The sequence below is a fragment of the Python bivittatus genome, unplaced genomic scaffold (assembly GCF_059951505.1).
Source record: "Python bivittatus isolate LINGU-HERP-01145 unplaced genomic scaffold, Pbiv_v1 ctg000070_np1212, whole genome shotgun sequence".
In the NCBI taxonomy this organism is placed as follows: Eukaryota; Metazoa; Chordata; class Lepidosauria; order Squamata; family Pythonidae; genus Python; species Python bivittatus.
The window spans coordinates 18456823-18480340 of NW_028277034.1; the positions used below are offsets into that span (position 1 = coordinate 18456823).

The window sequence follows — 23518 nt, forward strand, 5'->3', positions numbered from 1 at the left end:
AACAAGCTCAAATAGTCTCTTATGACAAGGGGAATAGAGAAGAAACAATTAATTTCAAAACGCAAATATACCAGCATAACTGGGGTGAAATTTAGAAACAAAATAGAGCAAATCACACACCCCACTCAGACATGTGGGCCTCTGATATTGAAAAGGGTGGGGTCTTTCCTAAACTGAAGTCAATTTATATAAAACAGAGAAAGAGAACCTGGGATATGCTTGGAAGTCAACTGAATTTGCCAGCATAAATTGTACAACCTAGTTTGAAAGGTAGAGGAATGGGAGCATGGAAAGATCACAGTGAGAGGTAATCATAGCTGGATGGATACTCCATGGTTTAAACTCCTCACCCCCCCCTCCAAGTTTTCCCAGATATTTTGGGAAAGATAAATGACAAAATCATTACCCTCAGCCTTTGCATCGTTTGCCTAATCCACAAAGGCAGCTGCTGACCCAACCATGTCAATCTAGGGAACACAGTGGTTCACAAGGAGAGGCTGGTTACTTACATGCATTGGTGACAGCAAAACTGTTGGCCACCTCCAGATTGTCAATGTGTGGTGACAGTCGGAATTCTGAAGTGGAAAACTGAACCATTCCTACACGAAATGCACTGTATTCCTGATCAGCTCCCCTGGGGAAGAGCCCTCCTGTTGGATGACAGACAAACATAAAAACAGAACAAGAGACAGAGAGAGAGAGACATCAGTGCTGCAGGCTGAGCTGTAGGAGTATCAGTCCTGCTGGGGGAAAAAAGAAAATCTTTAGCGAGTAGCCTTGGAACTTGCCTCAGACTAGAATGGCCTCCAGTCTCACCAATTTTAAGGACAATCTGTCCTAATCTCTTGGTCATATCTTACTGCTTTTCAGCAACTGCATATCCTGATTAAGTTTGGTGGCCAGGCTGGGGAAGGGGTGGGGGGTGGGGGGGGTGGGGGCCTCAGTCTATGGATATCCTATAGCATGTTAGGATATGCACCCTTCACTGATCCAGCTCCCTTCTGATTTTTTTGATATCCCAGGGATATGATTTCATGATTTCAGTGGGCGATTAACTGCTTCTTTGCAAACATCATCTGTACAACTGGTTAGGCAGAAGGGATTCTCTTTTAAAAGCCATTTGTGGAAATGAGCTGTTTTTAGTGGGAAAGGAATGTAACTGGGAAGCAATCATTTGAATTGCGAAATAGGCTAGGGGGAACTGGTCTCTAATGAAGGCACTCTTAGCATCCATTTACTTCAGCAGAGAGGCTCAATTTAAGTTTCCATGCCATGAATTAGGGTTGAATCAAATCTCCTCTAAAGGAAGAACCAAAAGAGGGTCTTTGGGAGATGAAGACAAAAAGATCTGCGCTCAAGAGGACACTCACCTATTTGTATGCCGTTTGAGTAGACCCCCCAGATGAATCCCCAAACCAAAAGAGCCAGGAAAAGAGAAATCTGCCGGATTTTTTGCATTGCCATGAAAAGTAGAGCATCCACCAAGCCACGAAATATTCCTCTGCTGCTGCCTCCTCTTCCTCCTCCTGTTCCACCACCACCGCCTCCTTCTTCCCTGACCGTTTCTCGCTCAGCAAATTAGATCCTCTGCATATTGAGCAAGCGGCTGAAGGACCCGAGCTGGAGAGGAGCTCCCAGCAGAAGCAAAAGAATCGGGGGGTGGGGGGAAGCTGTGGCCCGCTGCTGCAGTGCTCTTGGGGCTAGCCCAAGGAAGAAAGAGGCGGCTTGAATGCAGTTTTTCAGTGCTGCTGTTGTGGTCCCGACGCTTCGGTACATCCAGCTCCTCCGTAGGCAATCACACACATTCACCCCTCTCTGTCACACACACACTCACGCGCGCACACACCACACATGCACACACACGCACGCACTCACACGGAGTCCAGGCAAGGCAAGCGAAAGAAAAGAAGCAGGCGTGCGCGTGCCCGCCGCGAACGCGCCTCCGCCCCCTCTTCGCTCGCCCCGCGCAGGCCTCGAAGCGCGAGTCCAGGGCGCCTTCTTGAGAGGGGAGGGTGGTTTCCTCTGCCGCACGGTCCTCCTCGTTAAGGGGCTTGTCGTTTTCAGCACCGGGGACAGCGCCAATGAAGCCTCTATTCAAAACCAACCCCTTCCTCAGCCCGCCCCCTTATGCTGCAGTAAAGCACCCCCTCCCATGGCAATTGTGATTAGTTTGCCTCCCTCTCCACTCCATCTTATTACAGTAAGTATAGCCTTCTGGTCTAAGAAAATATAACGTGGGTTGCACAAGATGCAACTTAGAAATTGCCTGGCTTCAAAAGCTCTTTCTCCCCCTCCCCTGTGCCCAACTCCAGTGATTCAAGGAGCATCTTGGAGGAGGAGGAGGAGGAGGAGGAGGAGGAGCAGCAGCAGCAGTTTGCTGCTTGCTTTGTACATGCTAATCCCTTTTTAAAAATCATATGCGTTGGTGTGCTGGAGGAAGCTGTTTTGAGGAGACATGGAAAGGAGAAACTCCCACCTACAGGATTCTGCTTCCCTGAAATTCTGACTAAGCCATCTTTCTGAAAGGGGCACACACCCACATACACAAATAGGAGATGCAGTTAAATTTGGTTCTGAAGAAGCTGACTGCCAGATCTTCAGGTACTGCATATAAATGTTAACAAAAATACTGGTCGGTTCGCCAGGCATGCCACCACATTAGATTGCACGTAAGAAATTAATTCCATGCACTGAAAGTAGTAGTGGGCATTACCAGTTGCTGTTTATTTGTCAAAAAGTTCTTCAAAGGCCACAATAGAAATAAAAGAGTGGTGTGGGAGGTGGGGAGGATCCCAGATTATATTTCAGTGCAGAATCAGTTATCACAATAATAATCTAGAGCAGTGGTTCTTCAAGTGGGGATAATTACCCCCAAGGGTGTAATTTGGGCATATCCTGGAGGTAATGGAGCAATTTGTAATTGCTTGTTTGTGAGCTGAGAATCCAGTTCTGGGGACTGCCATGCTTGTGGAAAACAACACAGCCTGGTTTGGGGAGAGGGGGTTGTGTGTGGGGCGAGGGGTAATGACATTATTTGAGACCAGAGAAAAAGGTAATTGGGTCAAAAATGTAAGAACCACTGATTTAGAGCAAGGAGAAATAACGCCATTAATGGTAGCAGTGTAATTTAATAGTGTTTGAATTTTAGGACAAGTCCACATACATTTCAAAATACGAATTGTTCCTATTAAAAAGACTGGAGGAAAGTTTCGTATTTCCTAAATGCCAAATAGGATTTCTATAAGTACCAATTTATTTATGATACCTTACTTTGTGCCCTACAGACTCCCACCTACGATGATGGAGGATATTCTTCCGTTTACAGCATTTAGCTTCACATTCCATTTCTTAAAATTAAAAATGCCAAAAAGTCAAACATTTTGTTTCTCCTAATGTATTTGAATTTGATACTAGCTAATCCCCCAATGTGCCATTTTTTATTTCAGATTCTAATGGAGAATGGCAAGAATACAATGATTTTTCAGTAACCAGTTACTGTTCAAATCTGAGGAAGAAGTATGGAGATATTGATTGAAAAAGTCACGTGACCAACCATTAGCCCAGCACTATTGCCACCTGTAGGCACCTTCACACTTCCCTTCAGGCTGTGGAGGAAGTCCCCCACTGGCTGCTATTACGTTCAGTGCAGCTATCAGAGATTTATGAGCAGACTCTCCAGAGTGCACTCATGTTGTCCATGTGCACGCAAGCTTCAATTTCAAAGAGCAAAAATATTGGTTTAGGCTGCCTCCAGTTTGCAAGAAGCCTGAACATGTTTTTTATCTGTCCCTGACCATCATATGGGAGGAACCCCTCAAACACTGGATGCTGGGTGGGCTGTAACAATTTGATAGTACTGATATGTTTTTCTTTGTCACATTTGTGGTTTTTCAAAGTCAGTTTGTTCAAAGGTTTTAGCTGAGTAGCCTTATGTCTCTTATTTTGAAAATACTTTTCAAGATTTTATCTCTCTCTCCTCCCCTAAATGTGTTTCAGATTTTGGTAATGGAAAAGGGAACTCTCCTCTTCCTTGGCGGCTGTGTTTGTTTCTGAACCATGGGAATCAAAACAGATTTTGGTTCTAAGTGCTAATGAGTCTTCATCAGAATTAAAGCTTCTTTTTTGATTAGCTAAAATAAAAAACACTAGTGACAGAATTAGATAAATCCTGAAAGTTTATACTGATGATTGTTTATTTCCAAGATGGGTTTCTCAAAACAGACTTATGTAAGATATAGCTCCATTGAAATGAAGAAGAATTTCATTAGAACAGTTCAGGGTCAGATTCAAAATTCCTTTTGCATGCAGTTCATAATCTGAGATCATAAGTCCCAGTTAAGACTCTAATACCTGGATATTCTGTTGTCATTTTATTTATAGTCTATCTTACAAGAACAGCTTTGGAGAGCTGCTCCAGTAAGTATCTATTTATTTACATATTTACTTAAATATAAAACAAATGTCTTAATAAGTGACCCATCCCCCCCCCCACACTATTATCTTAAAAGTATAATAGATCAAAGACGAAGTTCAGTAGTTTGTTTATGTTTGGTAGTTTCCATTTTTCTAATTGCATCCCGATTAAGAAAAGAATTCTGTGTTAATGAAATCTCACAGTAAATAGTAAATCTCACACTTTCATCCTAAAAAATACATATTTTATTTTCCTTGAGTTTTAGGCAATTTTTAAACACACAGCACCACCACATCTGTGGCACAACCCCAGGGAAACTTCCAGGTGCTTTAAGGAATTGTGGACAGGTATTATGTTTGTGTCCTTTGTGCTCTGAATCACTTTTACCAAACTAAATCTGATGCATTGAACAGGCCTGTTGTATATTAAACCTGAGTTAACTGATCTTGTTCCCTGTGTAATATGTAGACTAGATTATAGATTGGCGTAACCAGGTTTAATTTCACAGACTATTTTACAGCTTCAGGATACAATGGCCAAATGGATTTCCTTTTCATCATAGTGCACCTTCCAGATAACAAGGGTATATCTTAGAGATCTTTAATCATAAAGAATCCTGCTGGTGAAGACGTTTTTCAGTTATCTGTAGCTTTAATGTCTCCTTCTCACAACCCTAGCACTCTTCATATGTGCCTGAACTGAAGTCTCATGCCTAGCCATCCTGTGGACATCCTGTGATCGCTGAAGAACATTAGAAGTTACAGTCCCGGTTGGGGAAAGCTTTCCTAGTGTAATAATGACAATAATCATTTAAAAATACAGTCTTTGCTGAAGGGAAACATGTTTCAGTAACACTTGTGAACATTTGTGAATATCACATTTTGTATTCACCCTCAACTGACTTTAATGTAAATTTTATGTAAAATATGCATAAAGTCCTTATGGCCCAACCCTCTGGACATGAGAAGAAATATTTCTCTACTAGCTAGAGCTCATTTAAAAAGGGAAAATAATTGCCCTAACACTCCAAAAATAATTGCTTAGGGACACTCAAACTCAAGTTAACAATAGGACAGTAATTAGTAAATGAGTCTAATTTCAAAGATAGCAAAATGGAGCCTCAAAATTGAATGAATGTCTTTATCTTATTTTTTAAAGGAAATATAAAATTATAATGAGTGGTTATATGTCTGCCTTTCAAATAAAAAGATAAGTCTATTGTACTCTGGAATTGTATTTACTTTATCTATTTGATGAATAGATAATCAAGGCCAAAGTAAATAGGAGCATCCATATTTATTCACAAATAAAAGCAGACACAAAGTGACCAATTGTAGCAACAAAAATGTTCCTGTGGGTAAGAACAATCTCTCATCTGCACACAGTCTTTATTTGCCCCATATTGGATCAAGAAAGTCTACCATTCAGTGAAAGAGAATATATTTTGCACTTAGACACATTTTGCAGGTTCAGATCCTAGCAACTCCAGTTTTACCAGAACAAGCTGTAGGTATTTGGGAAGAAGAACAACCCTTTTCTGGGAGAGTCTCTGCCACACAGAGTAGACAGTACTTGACTGTATGCCCAAATGGTCTAATTTAGTTTAATTTTGGTATCAGAATTAGAATGTTGAGAAGCAATATAAGTAAGGATAGGTTTTTCTGCATGTTCAGCTGCACATCTTTTGTTCCAAAACATTATAACCTCTATCCCATTCCTTGGTCTATATATAAATAGGGAAGACATATGAGCAGGGAACGTGGCTGCCCTCATCATGTCTGAATTGACCTATGTTAGACAAATAGATGTATCATTTCCTGACAGTGCTTGATTAATTAATGTAGACAATCTCTGAAAAAAACATAGCAATGGTATGCTGATATGCATTAGAAGTATTTGCAAGCTGACTCTAACAACATATGCTTTATTAAATCCATATTTCAGCCAGCATGTTTCCCCAGCTTTCTATTATGGTAGTAATAATATGTATGCATTACCTTTCAAATAACAGAACATCATTGCTTTTTGTTAAGCTTCGTTTCAAGTTCTTTGAAAGATTTCAGGCAAGATACTCTATGCCAATCATGAAATTTTACTTGTTATTTTTAAAATAACTCTCACATGAAAGCTTTTAAGGCCTAAAAATCAAGGCAAACATTAGAAGCTTATGGACAACACGGATAGCCTTCTATATAGCAGTGCCCATTCTTTGGGATCATCTCTGCCCATGAAACAAACACATTATAACTCCACTGAAGTGTAGGCACATGATGGGTGTTAATGTCTGAGAATTTATAATCCAGGTGTTGCATTAATTAAAGGCCATTGATTGTGTTGTAGACATTGTAGGGAGAGAGCTGTGTTCATCTACGATGGCAAAAAATCAAGAGCCTGGCAGCATCTTCCCCAACTAATAGATTTTATTAAAAGGCACACGCTCACTTCATCAGATGCATAGAGTAGCTAAGCTGATGTAGGTTTTGGGGTGGGGGAGGGGGAGAAGGTGAGGGGGAGAAGGTGTGGGAGAGAGGGAGGGGAAGATAGGTTGGTTATCCAGATGCAGATTACATGTGAGACACATTACTGTGCAAGTACCTTATTAATTAACAATTGTCTGAAACTTTTTGCTGTATATGAGTTCAATAATTTCTTGCTTAGTGGTGCTATTAAAGTCCCATTTTTCCATTACTGTTACTCTGAGGTCCTGGGATACTAAAATGTTCTGATGTTACTTGGTCCTTGTTTTAAGTCCTGATGTCAAACACGTCCATTAATTCTTTTCCACAAAGTTTTCCTGTTTGTCCTACCGAACCCACAGGGACATTGCTGGCAGATCATACCATATATAATATTAGAGGGTGAAACTACATCTACATAAACTATTTGTCTGCCCTTCTTTCCCTGCCCCCATGCCAATTTAAATCCTACATACGTATTTGATGAAGTGAGCTGTAGCTAACAAAAGCTTATGCCTTTTAATAACATTTGTTAATCAGAAAAGATGCTACCAGACTCCTGATTAGGTTGGAGAGTTACACTGTATATTAAATACATTGTTAAAGGTTAAGGAATTTCTTAATGTTTTTTAAGGCATTTTCATTATTTATCAGTTGTTTCTTTACCTATTTATATTACCTGGATATATGGTAGGTGATAGGTAGCATATGCGTAGTTTAAATAAATAAAGCCATTAACATATTAAGAACACAGTGAAATGCAGGCAAAAGGAAAGTTCTTGTCTACAGTGGGGAGATTGGACTTTGGCTCTTCCAAAATATTCTGCTGGTGCCAAGCAGAGAGGAGGAGAGGCATTTGTGTTTTCTTCTAATCTCAGTAAGAAAGAAGTTGTGTAACATGAATAATGCTGATTGCCAGTTCAGTTCCAAGTACAATTGAAAGTGCTGGTGTTAGCCTAAAAGGCCATTCATGACTTGGTCCCTGCAGAATTATGGGATTGCCTCCTTCAACCAGATTCACCCTGGCTTGAGATTCTCTAGCACAGGCTCTTTTTTCTTCCACATTTCTGGGATGTCAAAAGAGCTGAAACCTGAAGGCTCTGCTTCTCTGTAGCAGCACCAGCACTATGGAATGCATTCCTCACTGACATCAGACTGGCTTCCTTCTTGGGTAGTTTTTTCAGAAGCTATTAAAATGGAGCTTTTTTGAAGAGCCTATCAGTAACAATACCTGCATCTCTTGTTGTTCTTCTCTCCTACTTGGGTTTTGTTTTTGCAATTTGGATTTTATGGTGTCTTTTGAAAAAAACTCTGTTGTTTTTATTGTCACACTGTAACTGCCAACAGGCACAAGATTGTGGCAGAATAAAAATAAAATAAATAAATGAAAAGGTCATGCTATGAAAACCCTGTTCTTGGTAGTTTCTGTAGAATGAAAATAATGCAGAGGCCAACATACAGGGAATCACTAAAATATGCAAGTTTTTCTTGTAATGAAACCTAGTCTGAAAACAGGCAGCTTCTCTTCTGAGGTAAGTTATCACATTTTCTGACTATGGAAGTTTCCTGACTGTTTTCCAGAAAATTGCCACATAGAAGGCATTATACTAGTCAGTGCATGATGAGTAAGCATGGAAGGATGCTCTTTCCAAGATCTAGTAGACTTTGCATTGCAAATGCTATTGGCAAAATGCAGCTCTAGCCACCATCATTAGCTGGTGAGTGTTATGGATCCAGGATAGATCCAGAAACATCATAAGGTGGATTTGAGTCATAAACGCTGCTCAGTTAGGTATACTTCATCCATATCTGAACTGATCCTCTACATGATTTGAAGATCATTTACTATATCCTTAAATTCAGTTTTAATTTGTTCACCTCATTTGGAGAGTGTGTTCTCCAAATACAATTTCAGGTATAGATAACTTCTGTCAGATGCTTAGTGAAGAAATCTAGACTGGAAAGTCATCAGTAAACTGATGATTCTGATATCCACCCCCAGTCCCTGAACAATGGATTTATTCACTCAATGGCTTCATGTAAATGTTGACTTAGCAACCCTGCTTTAGTGAAACGTTTAGGGGTAGCAATCCTATTTTGCATTTATATTGTGGAAATGAGGTCTGTTGACATAGTAATACAATTTCCACTATTCTGTTTTTTGGGGGGGTGTTTTGTTTTTTTTTTATTGTGGCCAGGTAAGAGGTGAGGGAGGAGCTTTTTCACCTCCCCCTCCCTTCACTGATTATATTAGGAAAGAAATAATTATGAGCTTCCGGGAATTCTCTATTGATAGACTCAGTAGAGATTTGACAACTTTGGGTCTGACAGATCTATACCTGTCTTCAACAACCCTTGACACAAATGGATTTTCTATGTACATGAGCAGAACACTTGCACTAGGCAACATTTTTTAAAGGAACTGAAGCGTCATAGGTATCATCCTCTAGCAGACTGACCTTTCTGTTAGCAAATTAGCACTAGAACTACTTCTCCCAGCCTGTTAGCAGGCCCTCAGAAAAGATCAGGGATGCAGTCCAAATGACCTTCAAATTATTTCTGAATTGTCTTTGATTATTCTAATTTAATTATGATCATAGGCAGAGTCTTTTGTTTTCTTTAAAAGTACATAGCCTCTTTCCTGAGCCAAAATAATTTTTAGCTCAATTGTCAGTTCTAATCAGATCCTCAGCAAGTGGCTTTCTTGTATAAATTGATTCTCTTCTGGTTCATAAGTGAGTGTTGTGTGTTAGTAAAAATGATAACATTTTCTTCAATCTATTTTGAACTGTGAACCTTTTTAATGCTTCCGAATTTTATTTATTTATTTATTTATTTATTTATTTATTTATTTAGGTTTTGTTTCATTTTTATTTGGTGTTCCTCTTTAAAGAAAGAGAGGCAGGGAGGAAGAGAGATAGAAGTATTTTACATAAATGTAATGCTGAAGAGAATATAATACTGTATTCTATGATTCAGTGAATAAAGCTATACAATCAGAATATGGGAGTAAAATAGAATGTCATATGTAGCTTCTGACTAAGTTGAGTACTTTATGGTCCAGTTAATAATCTCACTGGATTGTATTATAGTATTCCATAGGATAGTATAGGATTGGATTGCTTATTAGAACTATGATAATGTGTTGGTACATAACATTGTATTAATCTAATTGCAAACTGCAGTGTGGACACATGGATTCAGTTAATTGTATTATAATAAAATACTTCCCAAAGCTTTTCTTGGTGGCAAAACCATGACATCATAAATGCAGCATTTCCAACAATGATATGTTGTTTCTTAATTGTCTGCACCTAGACTAGATTTACAGTAGAAAAAATGTACATGGTTATAAAATGCAAACGGCATGCTGATGGAAAGAGGGTAATAACTGATACTGGAACCATGAAGAAGCTAAAAATCTGTGTACTTGAATAGGCAGCATTTTACTAGATTGGTTTAAAATAAAGTTGTGGCCTTGCATGAATTGACTCTAAATAGCACAGATGGCTTATTTGGAAAGTTCCAGTTCTGACTCTGGGGGATGTTCTGCAGTACTTTGATACATTCAAAGAGGACCATGTCTTTCTTTCCCTCTAGGAAAATAGGAGAATAGGGAATTAAATGTACTACCTTGAGCTCTTCATATAAAATATGCAATATGAATATATGTATATATTATATTGTTTATATTTAGTGCTCATGGAGATCTATAAGATTTGGCACAAATAGTATTTATTCAGGGCTAACAGATCTGGGATACAAACCTCCATGTACTGTAAGTTTAGGATGCCAGCAAATGGTTAGATTTTTCCAAATATCTTTGGTGCCACCCAGTAGTCAACCAGATTTTTGTAGTTCAAATCTGGATTACTAATTTTTTTGCATACCTGTTTCTATGCCTAGAATCAACCAGTGCTGTACTGTTCGTAGTTGAACAAGCAGTTAACTGAATTTTAAGATCTAGCAATATTGAAAGCGAAATTAGGTTAAGTGCTGAGAAAGTCCCATAACATTGTAAATGGCACAACCAAGCCCGATCAAAGCCTATCCAAAAGGAAGATTTCTATGCTGACAGAGAGCTGGCAAACAGGCTAGCAAGCAGGCAGGGAAAGCAAGCAAGCAGGCAGTTCTGTATTTATGTTATCTAACAAGCAGGCAGATCAGAGGAAGTTTATGCTGGGTTTGTGTATGTATGTAGAACATGTCTAGCATATTCTGTACAGTTTACATATAACAGTGTTGTCCAAACTTGGCCACTTTAAGATGAGTGGACTTCAACTCCCAGAATTCCCCAGCCAGCATTAATGGCTGGCTGGGGAATTCTGGGAGTTGAAGTCCACTCATCTTAAAGTGGCCAAGTTTGGACAACACTGACATATAAGTTGCATATTGTTTTCAGGCATATCCCTTTCTGCTGGATGCAGTATGAGACAAATTGCAGGTTTTAATGCTTATGCTGCTTTAAATCTATTTAGCTAAAGAGCTTTACTTCTGAAAACAATTTTGCAAAGTTTTTAACTCACTCTATTAATTCTACTTATTTAGATTTAACATAATAAAGTCTAATACATTTACTGATATTATTTATTAAACTGTTATTAACAAGTACATTAAATCAGCAGAATTCATACCAGCTGTGCCTTAGCCTGCTACTTTCAGGTGTATTGGAATTCAACACCCTGTTTATTGGAGGCTTATGGGAAATGAAGTCCCTCTCTAAGTGACTCTTATTAGGAAAAGCTGACCCTTATTATTCTTGAGGTCTAGTAGTTGAAGTTGTGCTAAAATAACAGGCAGTCTTGTTATTTTATGAAAAACAATCATACTGCTAGTTTTAAGTATTCCTTAGCTTGTGTCCTCTTGGTCTTTTTATTGATGTAACAGGGAAATTGCATGAAGGCTAAGTTCATACACTGTGAACTTTTTTAAATACATGGAATAAAGATGAATAATATCAACATCATAGTGAGTCATTAACCATGGTTTACAAACTACCTGACTAGATTCGCAACACCTAAAACAAAATCAAAGTACATTAAAATTTCTCATAATGTGTGAACTCAGTTGTACAAGGCAATCCGACAACTTAAAATTCCACAGTAAGACAGAATGTTTGTTAGTTAGATTGTTTATTTGTTTATTAAATTTCTATGATGCCCAATTTCCACCATCTCTGGACTGCTGACAAGTAAAAACATTTTTAAAAACCCAATAATAAATAAAAATAAAGAATCAAAGATGGCAAAGATGACAAAAACCAGATAGGAACAAAAAAGAAAGAGAGGGAGAGAGGAAGGAAGGAAGGAAGGAAGGAAGGAAGGAAGGAAGGAAGGAAGGAAGGAAGGAAGGAAGGAAGGAAGGAAGGAAGGCAGGCAGGCAGGCAGGCAGGCAGGCAGGCAGGCAGGCAGGCAGGCAGGCAAGCACACAGTTCAAGGGGACTTCCTTCACTCTCACAGAAAAGGCCTGGGAGAAGGGCCGAGTGTTCAATAACATTCACATTGTAGTAAAATGAAGTGCAGTACAATGGGTTGCTTCTCAACATGGATCATTGACATAACTATCAAAGATCTATCTTTTTGAAAAAATTGTCAGTCTACAATTCTTTTTCTCTAGAATTTATGTTGGTACTTTTTCCAGCTCATTTTATTCTTGTGAAGATATAGTTTAATTGTATTTTCCCTCTCTCTTAGACGTTCCTCTCTTATTCTGTGCTCTTCTTCCCTTGATGACTTTGTTCCCTCTCTGAAAAAGCCCCGTGGAAAGAGTTAATTCATGATGCTTTCCCTTGAGATGTACCTGAAGCATGAGAAGCCAGGGAGGCTGCAGTTCATGGAAAGAAGACTATATGAGGAAAATAGGCTATTTACATTCTCAGCCACTTGAGAACAAAATGCAAAAATACCATCTGCATGATAACTTTAACAATTTTTTTCCCCCTATGGAAAGAAAAATGGCCAGAATGGGGGCATTTGCAACCTCACAAAGAAGTTTCCAAAGAAGGAATCCACTTTCAAGTTGCCCCATCACTGGCCATTTCTCTGGTGGTAAATGTCACACCTCATTGCAGGGAATTCTTATAATCCCCAGGCCTTCGCTGGAAAAAATACTAAACTACTGTCCTTGGACCTAAAAAGCAGCACTCTCTGAGCAGCGAGGCTTTACTAAGGTGAAAGGTGCCACAGATATGTATGCAGGGAGATGACAAGAGCCCTCTTACTGTCAAATGTCCAGACAACTGTATTTTATTTGGTGGTGTAGCTGAAATTACAGGTCTTGAAAAGTCTGGAGAGTTCAAGGCTTGCTTTCAAAAGCTGTTTTGCTTGTTCTTTACTATATAACTTTGGTGTGGAGAACTAAGGAGAGAACAACAATGTGGGTTGCTTGCTGCAGTTATTTTAATTGTTAAGGCCTATTTTTATGGCTCTGGAAAAGATGGAGATCTTGTGTTTCAGATTATATGGTTGGCCACTAAATAGAGACTTTAAAATTGCATAGTATACTTTGAGATTACAGATTGTACTCTGCTACAGATGGCATTCTAAGGACACAATCCTATACTGAAGATATGCTGGCTGAAAAATTACTCTAGCTTTCTCTAACTAAAGAAAATGAATGATGGTACTTGTTGTACAATCCATCTTGAAAGTGTTAGATTAGGAACTATCCTATAAAGGTATATGTGATGTCTTTATTGGAGATTTTTCAGTTGAGTTTTAATGTTAAAATTGTAGCTGCTAATAATTAGCTGTTATGAGTATTAAACATAAAATAAAAACAAGTAACTTTGAGGAAGAAGATGGGGACTTAATTAAAGCTGTATGGGGCAAATAAACCCAAACTGGCATCCAGATTAGCTCAAGAGTAAGAGAATCTCCATCTCTGCTGTTTGTGAAAAGGCAGGAGTTACAAGTATGATGGATTTAGGTGCGTTATGAATTAGCTAAGCTGGAGTAAGTGAAAAAGGGATGCTGGACAAAGAAGTACAAATGAGAATTAAGCCTGGCCAATCAGGTAACATCCTTGCAGGCCTATTAAGGCAACTGGAAGGAGGATTTAGTTACCTAGGTTACCTAAGGAGACAATGGGCCAATAGAGGTGATTGACTCATGCAGGAGTCAGTGGTCCTCTGATTGGTCATGTCATGAATTACTGGGGTGTGTACCACTACACTCTAACACAGGGTTTCCCAAACTGTGGGGTGTACCTTCCTTGGGAGGTGCAGAGTCCAGGGGAGGTGTGAAGAACCTTTTAGTAACATTGTTACAATAAATCCACCTTTCCCAAAGTTTCATTGTGTTGTTTTCATTGTTCATTTGTGTTCATGTTGATGTTTGGATTTTTAGGGGAGGTTGTACATTAAGATTACATTAAAAAGAGAACTAGTGGCAAAAAGTTTAGGAACCCCTGCTCTAACATGAAATTGCCTTGAAATCATCTTACGGTGATTAGGCAGATAAAGTGTCCTTTCCTCCATCTTTGTATTAGGCTATAACTTATGTTTCAGATCCTGTACTCCTTTTCTGTGTTTAGATATTAGGGTTAGATGCCCCAAGAGATGCCCTCTTTGTCTCTGGCCTGGTGCCTGAGTTATTATAGTATTTTTAGCCTTTATCAAGTCCTCAGAGTTTTCTTTTCTACCATGGCTTTTAACAGAGATGCAAACATGTCAGGCTTGAACTTCTGATCTTGTTTTACAGTTCCTTGCCTGGTGCAATGACCCACTGAATGTTATAGTAACTGTGTGGATCTGTAGTCATCTTGTTGCATGTCTTAGCTCCTTTTTAAAACTTTTTTCCTCTCTGTACAGATCTAAAATTCATATCTTTAGAAGGCTTTGTGTGTTCGTGGAAGCCACCCTATCCATATGGAATGTGGTTTTGTGCTTCTCCTCTTTTTTCCTTTTTGAGGGTATTGTGTTGTAAAAGTGATATGAGAAGAAAAAGAGGCTTATTATTATTTATATTTATGAACAGATATGAATCTTTGAATTTAATTTTTCAAATTCTTGCTGTGAGGGTTGCTGATATATGAAGAGGCAGATCATTAAAACTGTATGACTGTTGCACTATGGTATCTTCTATGTTATTTATGTGAAATTCAAGCAATGTATTGAGGATACGCCTTTGTGCATAGGTGTTATTACTAGTACTACATTCTATGGAAGTATCAGTAAGCAACATTTTAATATTTTAGGATCATTTTCCCTTCCCCTAAATCATTTAGCACACACATTGGGCTATATAGGTACTAGTTTATCTCCAGTTTTGCCTAATTTGACTAAGTTTATTCTACTGGCAAACTCATAGGAAGGAAGGAAGTTTTCAGACCCAATCATCTTCAAGGAACATGGAGATAAACCAAAATCTCAAACTGATATGTTCAGCAGCATTCTTCTCAAATGTTATGATGGAAGAGTGTGATTTTGATAAATGACATGATTTTGCAAGACTAGTAATTCTCTGATCTTTATTTTTCACATAGACAAGATCAGTGTAATATATACTTTGCTCACTTACAAAGTCTACACATTTTGAATTACAACATCAGCTTGTTCTTCCACAGTGCCATTTAACTTTATACAATCAAAAATGGGTATTGTCTTTGAAAGTCATAAGGAGAATTTTTAAATACTACATATACTAGAATATTGATCTTACTGATACTCAGCGTGCACTTCAGTTTCATTGTCAGAAACACTTTGACTCTTGATTATGTCACAAGGGAGTGTTGTCCAGCTTCTCTATGTAGTATGTGTTGTCTTTCATATATTCCTAAAGCAAGATGTGTATGCTGTACTTTTATATACAACAGTTGGTCAAGCACAGACATTGCAGTGTCATGCTTTCATTCAAAATCACAATGCCACTCTTTTCCCTTCCCCATTACAGTCATATTTGGCTTCTAATACTCAATATGTTCTTTTGCAAATGCAAATAGTTGTTGCAGGGTGGCCTTCATGATGTAATGAAATGCATATATTGCACAAACTTCTTTTTTTTAAAAAAAGGTTTATCATAAATAGACAGACCAGTATATGACATTGAAGAACAGGAAGCAAAATGGAAATAGTGCTCTTGCATAAAGATCAATTCGCTTTGCTGCTGATGGGATGACAGGTTTGGGAGGAGGAGGCTTCTTGTTGTTCTTTGCCTGAGACTTCCCAAGGCCATTGTTGACCTCAATGGGTTTTCCATAACAGTCATAGTTCGACAATTCAAAATCTCTTGGCAAGCTTCCAACAATGCTGAAATCATTGGATCTCAGGTCAGATTTGGAGGTACAAACTTTTTTGCATCGGGTCTCCCCAACCTACAAAAAACAGTGTTGTAGAAGTTGTAAGTCGGTGAAGTGTTTCACTACAAAGTTAGGACATGCGAACATAAATTAGAATTAATTCAATGGGGACAGGTCTTAGATTTATGACTAATTTTAGCTGAACTTGTATCTGTGTCAGTAGGATTCTGTAATTATCTCAGCTGTTGCTTTATTCTAATACTCAAATGCCAACTTCTGTTTTCATTTTGTTTCAATCAATTACAGTAATTAAATTTATATATAAAATTATATTATAAATTATATAAAAATTATATTTACAATTATAAAACAGACCATAACACAATAAAATCAAAACAATTATTACCAATCATAAAACAAAAGTAATTCAATAAAAACAGTATTATATCCAGACATAGCTGTAGGTGCAACAAAAATAAGAACTCTTAAGTCTCCAAAGTCCTATGAAATAAATACATTCACATTGCTTTGCAGAATGCTGTTTGTCTGGGCCTGTTTAGCTTTGGGGGTGCTGGGTGGGGGAGGCTATTCCATAACTTGGAGACCATAAACCCAAAATATTGGCCCAGACCCCCCCCGCCCAATTAATTTTTCACATGCTGGGATGAGTGCTCCACACAGGATGGTTCTATATGGAGAAGGCAGTCCTAAATGTACCTACAGGGCAAACCAAGCAGGGTTTTAAAGATCAAAAACAACACTTTGAATGGTCCCTGGAAATGTGATGGTAACCAATGCAGTCCCCACAATATAAGCATAGTATGGCTGAAGTGGTTCTCACTTGCCAGCATTCAGGCAGCTACATTTTGAGTTTTCTCAGCCACAGCCTCCACTCACCTGAAATCAGTAGTTATAAGTCAAGGATGACAACCAAGTCACATGCTTGCATTTTCAGGAGAGGTGCCACATCATCCTAAATTATGACCAGAGCAGTGCTCTTGCATAAAGATCAACAGCAACACCATTTTCTTAAGGTTTAACTTCAGTTTGTTTTGACCCTTCTAGACCTCCATATCCTCCAAGCATTGAGTCAAGACTTCCATGATATCTCTCGCTTGGCCCATGTGTTAATGTACAGATGATTATTATCAGCATACTAGTAGCTATCTGATCCTGAACCAAAAGGATAAGCTCTCCCTATAGGCTCATGAAGATATTAAAATGGTATGTAGATAAATGGGTGAGTGAAGAATTGAATCCTTCACTAATTAGAATAGCCCACTCAGGAAGGAAGGGAACCACAGCAAAATAGTATATTCAAACCTCACAGGGGATCCAAAAGGATAACATGATCTATGGTTCTAAATGCCAGTAAGAGTCAAGAAAGACTAGAAAAAGTATACTTCCCCATCTAGGTCCTGACCCAGGTAATCTACCAGAGCAGCCAATGTCCTTTTAATCCTCACTGGACCTGAACTGTGTTTGAAAGGGGTTCCTCTAGTAGGCTCCATAGCTGAAGCCACACTATCTTATCAACTTTCCCTAAAAATGTAAGGTTAGGATAGGTTGTCTAACGTCCTCTTTAACCGCCAAAGCACATCAAGTCTCCTTAAAGGCACAACTCCTTTCCCCACAGAGGCAATGACTACCTCCCAAATCCAACTATGTGCTAACCCCTAGATCACCCAAAGGAAGCAGTAGGGGCATATACCTGACCTACAAGTGGCAGAGCTCATGCTAAAGAGCTCCCTATCCACTTCATTAGAATCCATAGGCTGAAGAAAATCCCAGATGACAATACAAGTCACTGCCCAGGACACTATTTCTGACCTTGCCCACAAGGAATCAAGACTGACAAATTTGAACAATGTCAATGAAGTGTCCTTCAGGAGCTTTACATAAGTCAGGTTCTTGCTTACCCTTTTTAAAAAGGTCCAAGTAACCTTAACCAAAACCACCAGATGACAACCCACTGATACAGTAAGAGTGAAGAAGCGCAAACACTTCACCATCTTTACTGCCACACACTGAAGGATCAAACACTGAATTCTTACTCATGCTCAAATTCACTTTTTGTCTCCCAGCTGTTCCAGGCATTGTTTATTTCTCTTCATCTCTCAGAACTCCCCAGTAAACTCAAGTGGATCTTGAAATCCACAAACAGAGACTTCTTGGGGGCAAGCTCATCAAGCATCCTTGGTACTTCTCTACTCCAACACTCACCCTGATGGAACTACCTTCCCCTTCAGATCATATAACTCTTCTGAAGCAAAAACAAGATCTAATATATGTCTACCTGTATGGGTCAGACTTACAGTTACCTGAGATAGGCCCACTGTTGCAATGGAGACCATGAAATTCTTGGACCTTCTTGACCCTGCCCTCAAGACATGTACACTGAAATTCCCCAGTACAAACAACCAAGGAAATTTCAACATTAGTCTGACAGCCAGGTTCAGCAGCTCAGGCAGGTTCTTACCAGGCAACACAAGTGAGTTTTACACAGATAAGATCTCCATCTTGTTTCTAGAGCTTAACTTAATATGTTTCTCCATTAAATAATTTGTCTTTTAGAATGTGCTTTATAAACTGCTATAGATTAGATTATTAAATGTGATAGATAAATGCTTTAAAAATTTCTCTGGCTCCATGCAGATTCTCTCCACCCTAGTCTTCCAGGTGAATATATTATCCTGGTTGTCCTAAATCATCATTATCAAACAGACAAGAGTTCTGTTAGCATAAAGCTAATTAAAATGCATGTTAATAAAGTCTCAAGTACTCGGCTTGACTACAAATTGTGTTTATCAATTTGAACAATTGCAGTATGGATTGAAAAAAGCATTACAGTCATTTTCAGTAATATTAATGAGAAGAAACTGGAAATTGCACAAATGATAAAAGATGACAAATGTTAAATATATAAAATGGATAACAATTGGGAAAACTTACATTTTTCTGTTAACTGAAATACTCTCTGTTCATGGAATAAGTAGGAGTGATTTTTTTCTTAATTTTTCACCTTCCTCCATGCCCCATGCACTCAAAAACTACTCCAGAAAGTTCACTTCCAGAACATATTTTAAAGGGATTTAGGAGGAAAGAAAGCAGAAGTCCTATTGTATAAACGTATTGTATATTGTTGGATAATGTTGGTTTTGAGCCACAGCACAAATATACATATTTACCAATCAGTTCCTGAAGCAAAAACTGTACATCTCTCAGTCAAAATACACAAGGGATATGTATATTTCTCTTGTAGAACTGACTACATATGAAGAAACTTATTTTTAGACATCTTCTCATTGTATGCCCAAGTTATTATTCTTTTAGCAGATGATCAATTCAGTCTTTGGCATAATAGATATGGGGGAACTACCTATAATTATCATGATAACAGTGTAATTTTTCAAATTCTTGTGGATTTGCAAAAGCTAACCATGCAATCCCTCTCTACAATCACATATTGGCAGCAATTTTGTTTTCTCTTTTAATTCATCATGTCAAACTTACTAGCATTTTTGTTTCAGATCATATTTTGTTTTATAAAAATATTAAATACAGGCATGGAAACCCATCACATTGTTCCCTTTTGGGGCCAGCAATGTTACATAGAATGCAAAAAAAGAGTAAGAAATAGTAAGCCAAGGAAATTAGAGGAATGCAATCAGAAAATCAGATAGAGGTAAACTTGGTTTATACCATTCACCATTCCTCCCCATACTTTTCCATCATTGCAAACTATCATTATTCATATCATATCTATATACCACTTCATATATGCATTTTGTTCTTTAAACTTCTTAATCCTCTCTTCTTCTCCTTCTCCTTCTCCTTCTCCTTCTCCTTCTTCTTCTTTTGGAAAATCTCATCAGCTCCAACCAACCATGGCTTTCTCAGTCTACCCTTTCCTCTTGACCCACTGAATGCTCCTCCATATATTTGCTTTGCAATTTGATCCTAATCATTCTTTCTATATTCTGCTTTCATGTACTTCTTCCATACTGGCCATTCACTTTTGCAGTCTGTACACATTTATTCAGTATTTATAATCTATTTCTTCTTGTTTCAACAATTTTTTTTAAATAATCCATTTCCACTGCATTTAACTTTTATGTTTCTCCTAGCATATCCAATCCTCACTTCCGTATGACAAAGTATCCAAAATGCACACCATTTTTGCATGTTTTGACAAATATTTTTTCCTCACCAAGATGACATGCCACCCAATACTTTCTACCAGCATTCATATCACTTAAAATTTCTCCATCAATCTTTCCATCTGTAATTAACATCCTGCTAAATCAGCTACCTGCACTAGTTTTTTGACATTTATGTATAACTTGCAATCATTAATTCTGTTGTCCCTGTCAAACAAGCTACTTTGGTCTTTGATATATTATTTTTCAGATCCATACTGTTTGTTGTAGTATACAATCTATTTAACATTCATTGCAAATCATTCCAGTTCTCAATCAATAGCACAGAATAATCTGCATACAAAATGACATGTCTACTCATCTCAAACCAAGATATCTCTACCATCACTGCAAGTATTCCTTATATAATTATCCATAAATATATTAAATAACCAAGGGAACATCACATATCCTACTTGCACTCCCTGATCAATGTTAAACTATTTGCTAAGCATTCATTTATGCCCACACATGCTTTACTTCCATTATATACTGCTCTTACTGCATTCAACAATCAATCTTCAGCTCCATGATAACTTTTTTCTAAATCAACAAATGTGCAATAAACTTACTTTCTTAGAGTCAGATGTTCTCAGTATACTGCCGCTGAAGATCAAAAATCTGTTTTGAACATCCCTGCCTTGAATGAAACCACATTGCATTTCCCAAATTTTGCTTACAGCCATCCCTTATACCCTTTAAGCCAGAATTCTGGAAAATCCCACACACTTAACATTTAATCCCAAAACAGTTTCTTCATCGACTCTTGCTACCTTTTCCTTTATATATGAAAAATATAACAACATTCTTTTAATAATCAGGTATACAATTTATTTATTACATTTTTATACCACCAGATTCCAATGACATCTAGCAATTTACATCATGAAAACAGAGAACATGACAACTATGTAAAACCAGAATAAAATAATCAGATAAAAATGCAGTAATGCAACAAGCGCAGTAGTCACCATTCAGTCCTAAATGTCCTCTGGAAAAGCCTGGTTATTAGTAGCTTCCAGAAAGCCACCAATGATAGTGGTAGCCTCATTTCTAAAGAGAGTCCACACTCCCTGCATGTCCCTGCCTTTCTACATCTTGGGCATTGCAGGATAATTGCATCGGGTACATCAGGCAGGCCACATAGGAGAAGGTCCTATAAGAATCTAGATGCCAAACCTTATAGAACTTTATAGATTAAAATCAGCACTTTGAATTGCATCCAGAAACTATGGATAACAATGCAATGACTCTAAAACTGGTATTACATGACTATGGCAATTTTGATTCACTGATATTGAGCTGCTGAATTTTGTACCAGTTGCAGTTTCCAAATGATCTTCAAAGGCATCACCATGTAGAGGGTTTTGTAGGAGTCTGGGAGTGTAACAATAAGTGCATGAATCACCATGGCTCAAGTCTGCTCCAGGTAGGGCAAAACCTGGACAAGTTGTTTTTACACATTAAAACAAATTACACAGCTATTTCATAAGCAAATCACATCCATATTTTAAGATTTCTCCAGTTATACTATCAACACCTTCAACATTACCGTGTTTCAACACTTTCACAATTACTTCCTTTTTGTCATGTTTTTTCTTCACCATGCACTAATATTTATAGCATTTAATACATTTTTGCAGTCCAACATCACTATCATGCCCGTACACATCTCTAAAATTATTTCAGCACTCTCTCACTACAGTTTCATCTCAAATAATTTTGTCACATTTATTTTTAATTATATTCACTTGGCAGGAGGCATCTTGTTTAGCCTTTTTTACCCAATTCCAAAACATTTTTATCAAAATCACGCTGCATTTTCTGTTTTAATTTTAACCATTCCTTGCTCTCTTTGATTATATTCTTTGCAACTCTCTTTCTCTCTCTCTTTACACAACTTTCTCTCACCCTTTGCAGCAATCATTCTCTTATATGCATTTCTTCTCAACATAGCCTTTCAAACTTCATTATGCCACCAAACATCTTTTTTTATACTTCACATTAGTGTAATTCCACACTCTTTTGTAGCAGCTTCCATTTTTCTATTCATTATTCTAAGAGATTAACCAGTCTTTTAAATTAACCTAGCTCTTCTAGATTGTTTCATACAGGGTCTCTTTTTTCTTGCAGTTATTCTACTTTCACTCTCTTCTTTTCCTTTCCCTGCACTTTAGTTTTCTAATAATTGTTTATCCCACATTCAGAACCTCTCATCGCCCTTTTTTCTCCCAAACCTTCATCATAAACAGTTCAAGCAATCAGGCATTTAGATTTCTATTTATTCTTTGGCAGGTATGAACAGACCTATGCTTAGGGTTAACAACACATTCTAACCAAGAATGTCATTGATTGCATCATTTGCAGCAAAGAAATATCTGTAAACCATATTCCATGAGGCAAGCCACTGCATCTTACTAATCTTATAAGAGAAAAAGATGTAGACCACTTAAGGCATTGTTAAGATAGCAATCACAAGTTATCACACCTCAGTGCCATATAAAGATCTAGTTTTACTCTTATAAAAAATAACACTTGGAGGTACCTAATTAGGAATCCTTTTCATATACTGTTTAGATCCAGCTAGGTGGATCTAAGTAAACAAAGGAAACAGAACTTCAATGTAGAGAGAAAGAGTCTGTACACAAAGTAGCATCAAACAACTTATTTGCAAAAACTGCAGTCACTAACTGGAAATAGCTGTGCAAGTGTTGGAGCAAAATTCGAAGAGAATGCCATCTAAGATGTATCTTTTTTTTCAATTTATATGCCACACAATCCTCCCTCCCCCAAATAAGGCTCTAAGCAGCTTACACTAATATAAAATAAAATGGAGAGCATTAAAATGAAGAAAAAGAATAAACAACCCCCAAACTATCACCTACTTTACTTCAGGGAAGGGAGGCTGCCATACTTTCAATCTCCAAAGGCTTTCTGGAACGGCTAGGTCCTGGCAGCTTTCCTGAATGCGAACAGTGCTCAGGTGGAACACTATTCCAAGAGCAACAGCACACCCCGTGTTGTCCTCAGGATGGCAATACCCAAAGAATGGGACTCAAATTATCTTTCCCTATTAGATGTTATTATATGGGCAGAAACCACTGGGAGAATATTGTTCTGTAGATAACCAGATCCTGACCCACGTTGGACTTTAAACATGACAACCATCATCTTGAATTGCACACAGAAGCCAACTGACAACCAGTGTGGCT

General features: G+C 38.0%; 2 protein-coding genes across 3 annotated transcripts in view; both read right to left on the reverse strand.

Annotated features, from left to right (window-relative positions):
- GRIA2 (glutamate ionotropic receptor AMPA type subunit 2) overlaps positions 1-1880 on the reverse strand; it is an 81406-nt gene extending 79526 nt beyond the window's left edge. For both annotated transcript variants that reach the window (XM_088132717.1, XM_025170004.2), the window contains exons 1-2: positions 1371-1880; positions 510-650 (exon numbers count right to left, since the gene is read on the reverse strand). In XM_088132717.1, coding sequence (XP_087988843.1) covers positions 510-650; positions 1371-1464 — 235 coding nt within the window. In that variant the 5' untranslated portion in view covers positions 1465-1880. The remainder of the gene's footprint in view (positions 1-509; positions 651-1370) is intronic.
- Positions 1881-15386: 13506 nt separating this feature from the next.
- GLRB (glycine receptor beta) overlaps positions 15387-23518 on the reverse strand; it is a 50948-nt gene continuing 42816 nt past the window's right edge. The window contains exon 10 of the mRNA XM_088132718.1: positions 15387-16182. Coding sequence (XP_087988844.1) covers positions 15886-16182 — 297 coding nt within the window. The 3' untranslated portion in view covers positions 15387-15885. The remainder of the gene's footprint in view (positions 16183-23518) is intronic.